The sequence below is a fragment of the Zootermopsis nevadensis genome, unplaced genomic scaffold (assembly GCF_977971745.1).
Source record: "Zootermopsis nevadensis isolate Lab colony 2312 unplaced genomic scaffold, Znev_1.0 Znev_ptg000037l, whole genome shotgun sequence".
NCBI classification, from domain to species: domain Eukaryota; kingdom Metazoa; phylum Arthropoda; class Insecta; order Blattodea; family Termopsidae; genus Zootermopsis; species Zootermopsis nevadensis.
The window spans coordinates 8634428-8647172 of NW_028259169.1; the positions used below are offsets into that span (position 1 = coordinate 8634428).

The 12745-nt window shown below is 38.6% G+C and overlaps 2 protein-coding genes across 9 annotated transcripts in view; both read left to right on the forward strand.

Moving 5' to 3' along the window:
• The window catches only part of LOC147871895 (structural maintenance of chromosomes protein 6-like), a 34693-nt gene that overhangs the window by 17375 nt on the left and 4573 nt on the right, over positions 1-12745 (forward strand). For 3 of the 6 annotated variants that reach the window (XM_087359877.1, XM_087359878.1, XM_087359880.1), the window contains 6 exons: positions 1581-1740; positions 2172-2367; positions 2925-3083; positions 3744-3904; positions 6380-6469; positions 6771-7614. In XM_087359877.1, the coding sequence (XP_087216003.1) occupies positions 1594-1740; positions 2172-2367; positions 2925-3083; positions 3744-3904; positions 6380-6469; positions 6771-6956 (939 nt within the window). In that variant the 5' untranslated portion in view covers positions 1581-1593 and the 3' untranslated portion in view covers positions 6957-7614. The other 3 variants (XR_015538164.1, XM_087359881.1, XM_087359882.1) reach the window with 3 other exon arrangements.
• LOC147871896 (cleavage and polyadenylation specificity factor 73-like) overlaps positions 1-12745 on the forward strand; it is a 37704-nt gene that overhangs the window by 10699 nt on the left and 14260 nt on the right. The window lies entirely within an intron of this gene.

Consider the following 12745-nt stretch of genomic DNA (forward strand, 5'->3'; position numbering starts at 1 on the left):
TGTAATATAATTAATGATAAATGTACCTTTCTTCAAGAACATATTGACTGAGCAGCCATTTGTTACGTTTTTATGCAGTCAATTTTCCCTAACTAACGTAAGAATCCTCAAACACGTATAGAAAATAGGTCTACTTGTTCAGTGACAAAGAACATCATCGCAGTCACATAATTACAGTTCGGGTTTCGTATTTGTGAGGCTCTGTTCTCAGCCCAAAGACCGTGTTTTCTGATGGAGGTATTTCATGATTTTCCTCAGTATCTCCAGGAAGATGCCTGGATGGTACCTTAAACTACGCCACTGGCCGTCCATCCTGAATACTTTCCGGTTAATTATTAACTAATTATTCTGTCATTCGACGCTGTCTGGTTTGCGATACTGAAGTTACGTAATTTTAAATGACCAAAACATGTTCGTGTGTGAAGAGAGACCTAGTATGTTGTTATTCTTTGCAACTAAAACAGGGCTGTGTAAACTTCTCTACATTCGAGTCGAATTGAGTGTGGATGGATGTATTTGAGATCCGAGTAGAAAGAAATGTGTGCCTTGAAACCAGTTGATAGAATATTTTGTAATTTGTTCCCCCTTGTTCTGTTTCTTGTTAATTAATATTCCTTTTTTGGACTGGTCGGTTTATGTCAAATTCCATACTTTCCCCTCGATATAAACGATTTTGAGCACTTTTTGTACAGAAATGCAAACACAAAGGCTTTACGTTCTGCACGTAGTATCCAGCGTATTCAAAAATATTGTTACGATAATAAAATCTAGGAGGGCTTGATGGAGGAGACATGTAGCGCGCATTGGAGGTATATGAAATGTGTACCTCACGTTTGAAGTAAGGAGACCACTGGCAGGACACAGGCATAAATGGAAATTGACTTTGGTGGCGAGTCGAGTGAACACCAGTAAACTTTCGGTTTTCATGTAACACGGGGAATTATATAATTACCAGCTCCTCCAAGTACGTGCCTTCCAAATTGATGTTTACCAAGAAATTCAGTGTGAATTCCTTAGATTTCTATTTCAAGCCATAAACCCAGCTCATTGTAGGATTTTAGATTTCATTGATCTAAAAATGGAATTTGACCCGTATCTCATGTGAAATTGCTCGCTCACTCTGGCCTTCACATGTCCAGATTTTGTTGATTGACTAGAAGTAAATGTGGAAATTGCATATATGTTTATTCTTGAATTCCTTATGAAATAAGACCTATTAAAAATTACGTACATCTAGTGTCTAGCTGAATGAGAATTGAGTCAGGTGGGCCTGTGTAAGCGAGTAGTGATGTGATACAGTATCGTGAAATATTTAAAATTTGAGTTTAAGCTACATATTTTGTGTGTTTTATGAGTAATTGTTTAGATGTGGTTACTTAGTTTGGATGTAAGGGAGGACGTAACAGCAGAAAGAAAGTTCTATCTTATTTCTAGGATAATTCATTCAAGAAGTACGGTTTATATGAGACAGGTATTACGCATGTAAGTTGTGTTGAAGTCTGTGAAATTAAGTTTGTTACATTTTTATGAAATTATCTAAGAAGTAAAGATGTAGTTCTCACATGTTTCTGATTCTGTAGGTCATCTTTAAAAATGAATGTGAAAGGAGCTTCACTTGAACAAAAGAACTCTGGCAGTCGAGATGAGCGAGTTCGAGAATCAGACGATGCACCGAGCACCTCTAAATTCCGAAGAGATGATGACGGAGACGAATCCAGTTCTAGTGGACACCCCTCAAATGTGAGTTCTATGTAACTGGTGTGTGCACGCGTACATGCGTAAATATATACTGTATATGAGTCCTTATTTATAGGCACATGATTACACACGCAGAGCATAAATTATAATATGTACCAGGTTGCCATGTTACTAAATATTTGTTTTGGTGCCTGGGTTTCTTCTAAGTCGTGTATTCATGTGTGAACATTTTAAGAATTTGGATCTTGGAGTTCCACTTTTGTTGTACTGCAGATTGAAGTTTCAATCTGTGTGTCATGAATTGACAGAAAAGTGTGGAACTTTGTACATTATAGGAGCCCCTGAAGATTGATTATTATAGATGTGATTGATGTGTTGCAACTGAACTAGCATGGTTCTGGTGCTCAGGGACAAGTTTGCCTCATTTGTAGAGTTTACTGCAATTTTATTTTAAAAGAATATTGACATTACAGGAACCAAAATCTGGGATCATTGAAAAAATATACATAACAAATTTCATGTGCCACTCATCCTTGGAGGTTCGTCTGAACGGAAGAGGTAATTTTGTTTTTGGGAAGAATGGCAGTGGCAAGACTGCAATAGTTTATGCTCTTGTACTTGGTTTGGGAGGTAACTCAAGAGCTATTAAGAGAGGAACCTCTTTGAAAGGTAACATATTGTAACAAGTTGCTAAGGTCATAGGTTTAGTCTTTGCTTATCTAGCTTGAATTTAGTCCAGTCTGAAAAGTCTGAGTGTACAGTCTACACAGGTAATGAACTGAAATTTGTCATCTCTTATCTTCCCTTAAAACTAATTTCACAGTACATATTATTTATGTTTTTAAATTTCTTTAATCTGATTATATAAAATAATTCATAGTGTGTACGTGTGTGAGCTTGGTAACTCAGGGGGCAGAGAAGATCCAGCATATTGTGCGCTGGATATTCTCCTACCATGACTTACCATTCCTGCACTGATGTTAAAAATTATACCATGGTATTTATTGCCAACCCATTAAGTAAATTTTGTAAGATCGTGATGTTTAATATCATCAAGCCCAAATGACTGAATTAGAGAACATGAGAATTGCGAAGGATCCTCTCAGTTAACCTAATACTGAATGAACAGTGGATTTGGGCCGAAACTTTAATTTTATTTCATATGATATTGGAAGGAAGATTAAGTGTGTGTATCAGAATTTTAGAATTGTTCCTGTTTCTTCCAGAATTTATAAAGAAGGGTAAAGTCACTGCTACCATCGAAGTGACATTGAAGAATACTGGTCGCCTTAATTACGAGAGAGAACAATATGGTGACCATATAATTGTAAGGAGACGCTTCGATGCAACTGGTCACGGCACATACGAAATAAAGTCAGAAGAAGGTACTGGGCTTTCTTTCCCTCTGCTTTTCCTTCATCTCAGATATTGGATGCTCTCAACAAGAAATTTGTTATCTTTAAACAATTAGTTTTTTATAAATAAAATATGACTTGTCCCCTTCCTGATTGTATATGTGTTTTAAGAGGGCATTTTACCATGCACACTGATTATGTGTAAATGTCTGTTTCGTCATATTTGTTTCAAATATGTTCTGTTTTTGGCTGTTTAAAAAGATGCGCAGATTTCAGGCCCATTTTACTGAAATTGCGTAAAAGTGTCATATTAGGCTTCTTCTTTTCTGAGAGTCCTGTTGGTCTTCCTCCATATACAGCATTATATAGGAAGTTTCAGTTTATTTCAACTCGCGTTACTTGATGTATTGAATTAATAACTTGGGTGAAGGTTGATTTACAAAATTTATGTACTGTACTCCATTCAAACTAATAGTCTCGATTGACTCTACTATATTACAAAATTTACAGCTTTTAAATATTGAAGATTTCTGTAAGTGGCACATTGCCTATCCTTTCATCTTCGTTAAATTGGCACCAGGTCCCGACCGTCTCAATGAAATAGTTTGTTTGGAGTAGCAGTTGATCACATTTGGGTCAGTGGGTTACATTACTGTGTATATATCATTTCTCATTTGTTTCCTGTTGCAGGTGAAGTAATTTCCAGGAAAAAAGAAGAACTGGACAAAATTGTATCAGCATTCAACATACAACTTGACAATCCCGTGACAATTCTGAATCGGGAAGATGTCCGGGAATTCCTAAACAGTAGCAGTTCTCAGAAGTACAAATTCTTTATGGAAGCAAGGAAGGTAGGACATGTGCAGAGTCGATGTCACATAAACGAAAGGTCACTACCATTTTAAACTCTAAGAAAGAGGTTGTTATTCTGTTCAAATGTTGATTAATGTTTACAATAGAATGAGTTTTATGTTACAACCTTTTTTACAATTCAGATGGCTGTCATTTTCTCTTTAAATGATTAAATTGTGTAATGCACTTATTTGCATCTGCGCTGTAGTGAATGCATATCAGACTGAACAGCAGTACCAGTTTTATTTTATTCAGACAAATTTACAATTAACTTGGCTTGAGATCCCAATTTTCTGTCGATGTTGATCTTGCTAGTTGTAATGCCATGTGGGTACCTTTGTCTCGGAGGAACATACTGGAGGAAACATGTTCTTCCATGACTTTGATACTCACCTGTTCTCTGTGAGAAACTCGAACTTCATCCCCACTTTCTGTTTATCCTTTCGGGAAATACGCCGTTGGCGACGGATTTTGTGGAAGTCACTTGCTTTGAAAATTATATTTTTATTTGTTTGTGGTTTATTTTTCGCCACTGTCATTAGCTACTAGTTAAGACTTTATGGCATTAGATGATATATAATGGATGGGAAAGGGTGTGTCCTCACCTAATTTAAGGTACTGACCCAGGATGTGCCTGGAGGGACTGAGGGAAGTCTCAGGATAATAGGTCTCCAGGCTGAAATTTGAACCAGGGACCTCCTGTGTATAAAGCACATGGTAACTACACTGCTGCAATGGTTGTTTGTTTTATGCTGTGTTTATTCCAGAAAAATTACTACTCATTTACTATTAAAAATTGTAATACTCAGGGGAAGTAAAAGAAGGCAGGGAAATTTTGTATTGTATGTAAGGAAGCCAGGGTCCACCAACTGAAGAAGAATAACTACTAACTAACTAACTAGATGGCTTACGGAACCCAAAGGTTCATCACCGAATTAACCAAAACCCTCCACCGGACCAACAAAATCCAGTCTCCGTCAACTCCTATCTCCCATAGATCCCGCCTGAGATTATCCTCCCATCTACGTCTAGGTCTCCCCAGCGGTCTCTTCCCTTCAGGTTTCCCAACCAGTACCCGGTGCACACCTCTTGTCCCATCCATGTCCCGCCCATCTCATTCTTCTCGACTTAATCACCCTCACAATACTGGGGGAGCAGTACAGATTTTTAAGCTCGTCATTGTGCAGTTTTCTCCACGCCCCATCATCTTCTCTCTTAGGCCCAAATATCCTCCTCAACACCCGATTCTCAAACACCTGCAATCTGTGTTCCTCCCTCTGAGTGAGAGACCATGTTTCGCACCCATACAAAACAACAGGCAAGATTATTGTTCTGTATACTTTAATTTTCAGGTTCTTAGAAATCAGACAGGAAGACAAAATATTTTGGACTGAGAAGTAGCAAGCATTTCCGGAATTTAGTCTCCTCCTAACTTCCTCACAAGTATCATTTTGATTTGTTATTGTTGTTCCCAAATATTTGAACTTTGTAACCCTTTCAAAGGATTTATTAGCCACCCTAAGATAATTTTGCCCGCCTGTCTTCTGATGACGAGATACTGAAGAAGAATAAGATTGTATTTGAATGTTTTATATTTGTGCAGATTGTAATGTGCAAGCAGCAAGAAATCAGGTGACTTGTCCTCTAGGTTATGGTAGAAATTTACCAACGTTTCGGAGGCATTAAGCGCCTCTGCCAGACTACACATTGCAACATTGCATCAACTTCATATTTATCGTGCTTGCTTACATTTTGTTAAATCTTTGTAATAGTATGAGTTACACTTGTAAATTTTGTACTGGAAGTTGCTACATCAAGTTTTGGCGTAAGTGAAAGTAATAAACTCGGTGTCATTTGCAATCAATGATTAAGTGCCACTTCTGTGCAACTCCTTTGGTGTGGTACTATAAATGAGAAATGCACATTTTTTAAAAAATGCTACTTTCATTTGAGTGAGAAATCAGACTTTGGAAGCTGCTGGCAGGGGCACAGTGGTTATGGATCAATTGTTACTGATTCCAGACAACTGACATCACAGACACTGGACCATCACTGTTACGCTGTGCATACATTTCTTAGCTCGTTAAACATTTGTTTAAGTTGTTAAATATGAATTCATGAAGCCGTTGTTGTTAATCCGTAAATATTGGTCTTGTGGGTTGTAAATCCATGTGGATTTGTATGTAAATACCAACATTCCTGAGGAACGTCCTGCTTCCATCTTTAGGGCTGAAAATATCGAGGCAGTATGTTCCTCTGAATTGTTGATATTTGTTACGTGAGTAGTATGAATCCTAGTAGCTGTGGCTAATAATTTTTCGCTGGATAAGGTGAAAATGCAGCTGTTCAGGTACTCCTGCCCTACCAGGTATTTTGAGTTGTGTTTTTGAAGACTGTAGTAGCTGTTGTCTAATGTTATAGGAATTTGAACTGTTTCTTTTGTGGTTATTTAGTTTCTGTTTTGTATGTTTCAGGATCTAGAAAACATGATCGAACCACGTGATATGATTGATTTGCAAGTGAAGTCCCTTTTCGAGAGTTTGCTCCAAGGGTGCGGACGCAAAGTAAGAATCAGAACATTTCTCTAAAACAGTAGTTCTCAACTTTTCTGTTTTATGGACAAGTAGTCTCTCTCAAATCCAACGTATTGTCAGACGTGTGGTGGGATGATATTTAATTTTAAGTGAAAAATCAATAGAAGTAAATTAAGTCGTATGTAGGCAAAAGTGTTTGGGGTTTGACAGTGAAAGCTGAATCAGATGTTTGATGTTTGTGGCCTCTTACGTGTTCTGTTAACTATGTTTTTAATTTGTAATGTGTTTGTGTCTCCTCAGAGACTTTGATTTTGGCAAATGTTGATTGCAGGGTGAAATTAAGATTGATCACCAAAAACAGACATTGGAAGTGAAAGTGTCGTCTATGAATGACCCTCATGTAGAAGACATCATGCCTACAGGAGATTGTTCATACGCCATTGTTCTTGTTTTCTGTTACCTAGAAATTAGTTTGTGGTACTTGGTACAGGCATTGTGCCAATTCTGCCTTGAATGATTGTTTGTGGCTTTCAGTTTCTCATTCATTTATACCTTCTCGTCTTCATGGATTAAGTATCTTAATGCCTTTATCAGCCTCATCACCTTGCCAGCATCTCCCTGGTTCCCTTGTAACTCTGCCTTGTTTGTTTCAATTCTGCGCTGTATCTGTTACACCTTATCGATTTTTGTACCATATTTTACAATTTATTTGCCCAGTATTTTGCATATTTTCAAATGTGTATGGCCAACAGAATTGTGTGATGATGTTAATGTATTTATTTTGACAGAATCATTGTACATAAATCCCTTCTAGTTTGCTTCTCACTCTGAATTCATGAGTCACAAATTCATAGTCGGAATACATTTCTAACTTTAGCGTGTGACTGTATACACCATATTTTAATTTTAATTTTAATATAGTGATTTCCACAAAGACTGAGGTATCGTAGACATAATCCTCAAATATGACCTGTGCCATGCATGGTATTCAGAGTAAATTGTATGAGAACTGTAAGCTACGCCGTCACCAGACGACACGTAGAACGAATAAATAGGCCACATGATTTATATGAAGCAGAGCAGGCTTTGTATAAATGTTATCCTTACATTGGCATTTCATAGGTGATTTTGTAAGTCCTTGTTTTAAGGTTTTTGTTGCTTCTTTAGTTAAATATTTTATATTTCAGGATATGATGAATCATCAAAGGATCATCGAACCATCCCCGACAGAAGACAGACTTCCAGTTTATCTTCCTCACCGCACAACGCGTATCCGCCATTCAGTCCCATGGGGATGTTACAATACACAGGTACTAAATAAACTAAGAGCAAGATAGAATACTAAGCCTCTTCTCTGTATCGACCACGTTCATCTTCAGTGTCTGGTTGGGTTGGAGGGTTCTTGGAATATTTAATCTTTTTTGCTGTTACATTTGGTGAAAAGTTTGAAGTTGGATAGGATGTTGTGTGTGCGCATACGTGTGCCTGCATGTGTGCACATTAATGCTTTATATTGCATAAATTATACTTGCTATTCTGTGAGTGGTAAATCTTTTCCAGCCCCTGCAATGCCATTTTAAGAGTTTTAAAATTTCGTTGTTTACCGACTAAGTTTGTGTACCTGTTATCATGAAATACAGATTAATAGTTAACTTCTGCAGCATTAAAAGTGTTGCCTTGTCAGTAGGCTCACGAGAATACAATTCTAGTCTGTTTTTTTATATTGTGTGCCAGCACTTGCATTTATTAGCTTGCTGTTTGCATGATTTGGTTGTTTAGCTAACAAATAGATAGTTCACATGTTTCTGTTGCTTATTTCATCAGTAGAATAACACTGCTTAACTATAAGACAGTGTTTCCTTTTAATATCATAACATATTATTTTTATTTACAGGATGGATGATCTATGCAGGGGTAATAATACACAGTGAAGAAGAAGGAGCTTGTATCTTGAAGATTTCTGTCTTCTGGGTTGTTGCGCTGTGTAGACTGGTCGATGTTAACTAACGTTTCGGAGGTCATACTGCCTCCATCATCAGGGCGATGAGTATGAAGATTTCTGTCTTCTGGGTTGTTGCGCTGTGTAGTCTGGTCGATGTTAACCAACGTTTCAGAGGTCATACTGCCTCCGTCATCAGAGTATGAAGATTTCTGTCTTCTGGGTTGTTGCGTTGTGTAGACTGGTGTTGTTAACCAACGTTTCAGAGGTCATACTGCCTCCGTCATCAGGGCGATGAATGTGCCAGTTGGGTGAGTGGTGCTGTTTATAGGAGCTGGACCGTGAATGGAGTATGACCTCTGAAACGTTGGTAAATGTCTACCTGACTACACAGTGCTACAACCCAGAAGATAACTATCTTCGTTCACACTGCCATTAGAACCTCAAATCCTACTAAGAAATTACTTAATATATCTCAGAGCAGTGCTTTGATTCAGATTAACAGTAAATTGGTATGCTGCATCTTGTCTTAAATATGTCAGTATCATTAACAATTATAATGGGCACAAATCCAGTATTTCAGTACAGCCCCTGCATTGTAACTTGCATACCCACAGTCAACATCTTTACTACAGTGATAACCTGAAAGTTGATATTGTTAACCTCTACAGTTCGGCAACACTATGCAGAGTTAAACAACTAGTTTTGTATCAACCCTGAATATGGAGACTATATGAACATTTCCAAAATGTTGGTAAAAACTTGCCGTATGGGATCACAACCCAGAAGATCACAATTGGCATTGCCTTAAATAGCTTTTTCTTTGTCATTGTTCATATGGAATGAGCTGTGACTAGTTAAGGGCTGGACAACTGAAATGTTGTCCTCTAGCCTCTGAATCCAGACTCGTATCCAATGGGTACTGGGGTCCCTTCCTCGGAGTGTGGTGTGACTGGGTCGTGATGCTGACCACTCACTCTCATCTAGTGCTGAGGTCAAGAATTAGGAGCTATACCTCCACTTCCCACAAACAACCTACATGGCGCATAATGGGATGGCTTTACTTTTATTGTGCATGTGGAATGTTATTACCATGCAGTCTTTTCCTCATTTAACACTTCAGAGACAGGGAAATCAGTCTCCAGCATTTCACTGGAAGGAAGCAAAGAAGGCCCATATGTGTCTCTGCGTTGCTTAGTGAGCATTTTGTGGAGTGTCATTGATACCACGACAGAAGATCTTTTGTTTTTAGTGCCAAATAGACCTCTGCAACAGGAAACCTTTGTCTTGCCTTTTGGTGGTCTGATAAGGGATGGTTATTTTCATATGAAGAGAGAATGGCTCCCTGAAGAAACTCCACAGCTATTGCAGTACCCTCCAGAATACCAGAGTGACCAAGAAACCGACTGTAGTTCCTCCCAATAGGAGGCCCATCAGGTGGTCTGTGAATTTCTGTAGTTCACCTACTCCTTGTTCTCTCCCTTGAGATTAAAGATGATATGCGTATGACATGATAAAGATGGTTCTGAGACACCATCCATTTATCTCACATGGATTAAAATCTATTATTTCCTGCATTCTATTGCTGAGGAAGGTGAACCTTTCTCCTTGATTTAATATTTGTAAATTTTTGTATTCTGGGTATTCCAGTAGTGCTCTAGGATTGGTGACCAAACTTCTCTATGTTACTTGTTGTGATTAATAAGGCCATTTGCCTTTCCCTGCAGTAGTTAATTATGTCTGCCAACATAGACAGCAGCAGTTTGATTGAGTCACAGAGCAAGTATGCAGAACACCCTTGCCATTGGTGTTGAGTCAGGTATATAAATGGATCTTCCTATAGAAGTACAGTAAATATCATGGCTGCTGTGTCAGAGATATACTTGTATGCTCTGCAGTCAATTTCTCACTGAGTTTATGAGTGCCCAGTTTGCTGTGATGCTAGTTAATCTGTAGGAAGGACAGCCCCATTCTCAGATAACTAAGAAGGAGCCACCGACCCCCTTTGTCCATGCCTCTGAACAGCATAAATACCATCATCATACACTCTCAAAGCTAGGTGAGTGGACCCCTTTTTGGGGAACTTGTCTGTGCCTATCCTCAGACTTGAATTCTGCTGTCGTAATCTCATAAACGACCGCCACAGTGGTCTAGTGGTCAGAACACTAGCCTTGTAATCCTGGGGTCCCGGGTTCAATTCCCGGTGGTGCTCAGATTTATAACTTGTGTTGGGCAAGACCGTGGTCTAGGCAACACGGAGTTTTCCTCCGTGGCATCCCAACAATTACTCCATTCACACACAGAAGAAGGCAATGGCAAACCACTTCTGGATCATCTGCCAAGAACGTATATGAACAGGTCCCAGTCCGAGAAAAGGATGGAAGGATCCTGTTCATATGGACCTGTCGTCAGACAGAACACTAATAATAATAATAAAAAAAATCTCATAAACATGGTAGCCATCTGCACTGGTTTCCCAGGGATCTATGCCACAAATTTTTCTGAGTTCTGAAATTGATCCAGTCTTCACAACTCTCAGTCTGACTCTCTCCCAGTGACTTACCCGTGAAATTACGCCACAGAGCCATTCCTTAGCTCATTCAAGAACACACATAAGTGTGCTGCTGCTCAAGATAGTTAGGTGTCATGCCTTTCTCTTCAGGAAACACATCAGTTTCCCTCTCCGCACTCTACACCGTCGACCGTGAACTTCCACAGTGATGCCCATGTCCTGATGACCACCATACCTGAGCATAGCCGGTGGATCCATGGCTGCTGGCAGCTGGATATCTCTGGCTTCCCTCTGCAATTTACTGACTTGAACAGCAGAGCCCCCATCATTGGTCCCAGGCTGAATCAGCAACAGAGTTTTTCAGTCAACCTTCTTGAGGAAACCTTTCCTCTTTCTGCCCCTCTTATAATGCAAGCCAGCCTGATTATTCTTCTTGATGGTCAGGTTCGAGATACCTGTTTTAGCCAGACCCTTCACCAGAGCTCATAAGAGATTTTGCCACTTCTCTGCACGGGGAGAGGATAACCATGTTTACAAATTTGAGAACCCTGATAGGTTGTTTTAATGGCATGCATTATTATGTTTTGCAGAAGTCCAGCTCGAGTTCCAGAGATTCCGATCCCCATCGAACTTAGAGCCCCGGCTTGCAAGGGCTTTGAAAGAACTGAGAGTCGTGGAGGAGGCAACTTGCCTGTTAGAACTTGCTTCTGATGATCCAGAAGGGATTGAAGGATAACTTAAGCGTTGCACGGTATGAAAACAGAAAATTGTGATACAGAGCACAATCATGAGCTGATCTATATTATTATGGACATAATTATCCAGGACACTTAGTTTACATACATCAGTGTGTTTGTTGAAATTCATAGAGAAGCGAGGGGGACATTAATTTAAGTACCGTAATAATTCAGAGCAAGAAGATGGCTGACCGTCGGAGATGTTGCGAATGTGTAGTCTGGTAGATATTGACCAGTGTTTCAGAGGAGCATGCTGCCTTCATTATCATACTTATTACACTGATGATGAAGGTAGCAAACTCATGTACGTATTGCGAGAACATAAAATCTCAACTCAGAGCAGTTTCCTTTCTTGTGATGAAAACTGCGGATAAGAACAGGCACATTAGTGCTGTTCCATATATTCATTGAGTTCTTTTTAACGTTTTGTGACTTGCTAATTTTTATAGTGAGATGTGGTTTGCACCCCATCTCACTTTATTTCATTCATAGCAATAATTTGAGCTGCTTAATGCTAGACGAAGTTAGTACCACGACGTGTTGAAACAACAGAAGACTCGATTACTATCTCATCTTCTGATGCAATTGTACGCAGGCCACCACCATGTAAGATTAAATATTAAGATAAATTTAAAAGATACCTGAAAAAGTATAAACAATATTAATACGAGTACGTACACCCCCATTTGATTCATTCAGAATTTAAGGTGCGTACTTAAAAAAGTTTACCACACATATTATAATAGTTTCACTATGTTTTAATATAATTTGTAATATACAGCTGACTTTCAAAACGCTATGAAGTTGACTCAGCACAAATATGTTTCCAGTATATTTTTTAAACAGATTATTTTGAACCCAGATATAGTATAATGATTTTTATTTATAGTTACAGATGTAATTATCAGACGTAATTTTTACTCAAGGGAGATTTAAGAGTATTTCCTTTGCTTCATCATAAAGCAGCATTTAGTAAAAAGAAGTTTCTACGGACACAAGCAAAGCTTTAAAAATGCCAGCCCAGTTTTTAAAAAATTTGAACATGTTTCATAATTATCACAGATACTTTGAAATGTAATCTGAGGACAGGAATGTTGGGTTGAATTCCCCTTGTATCG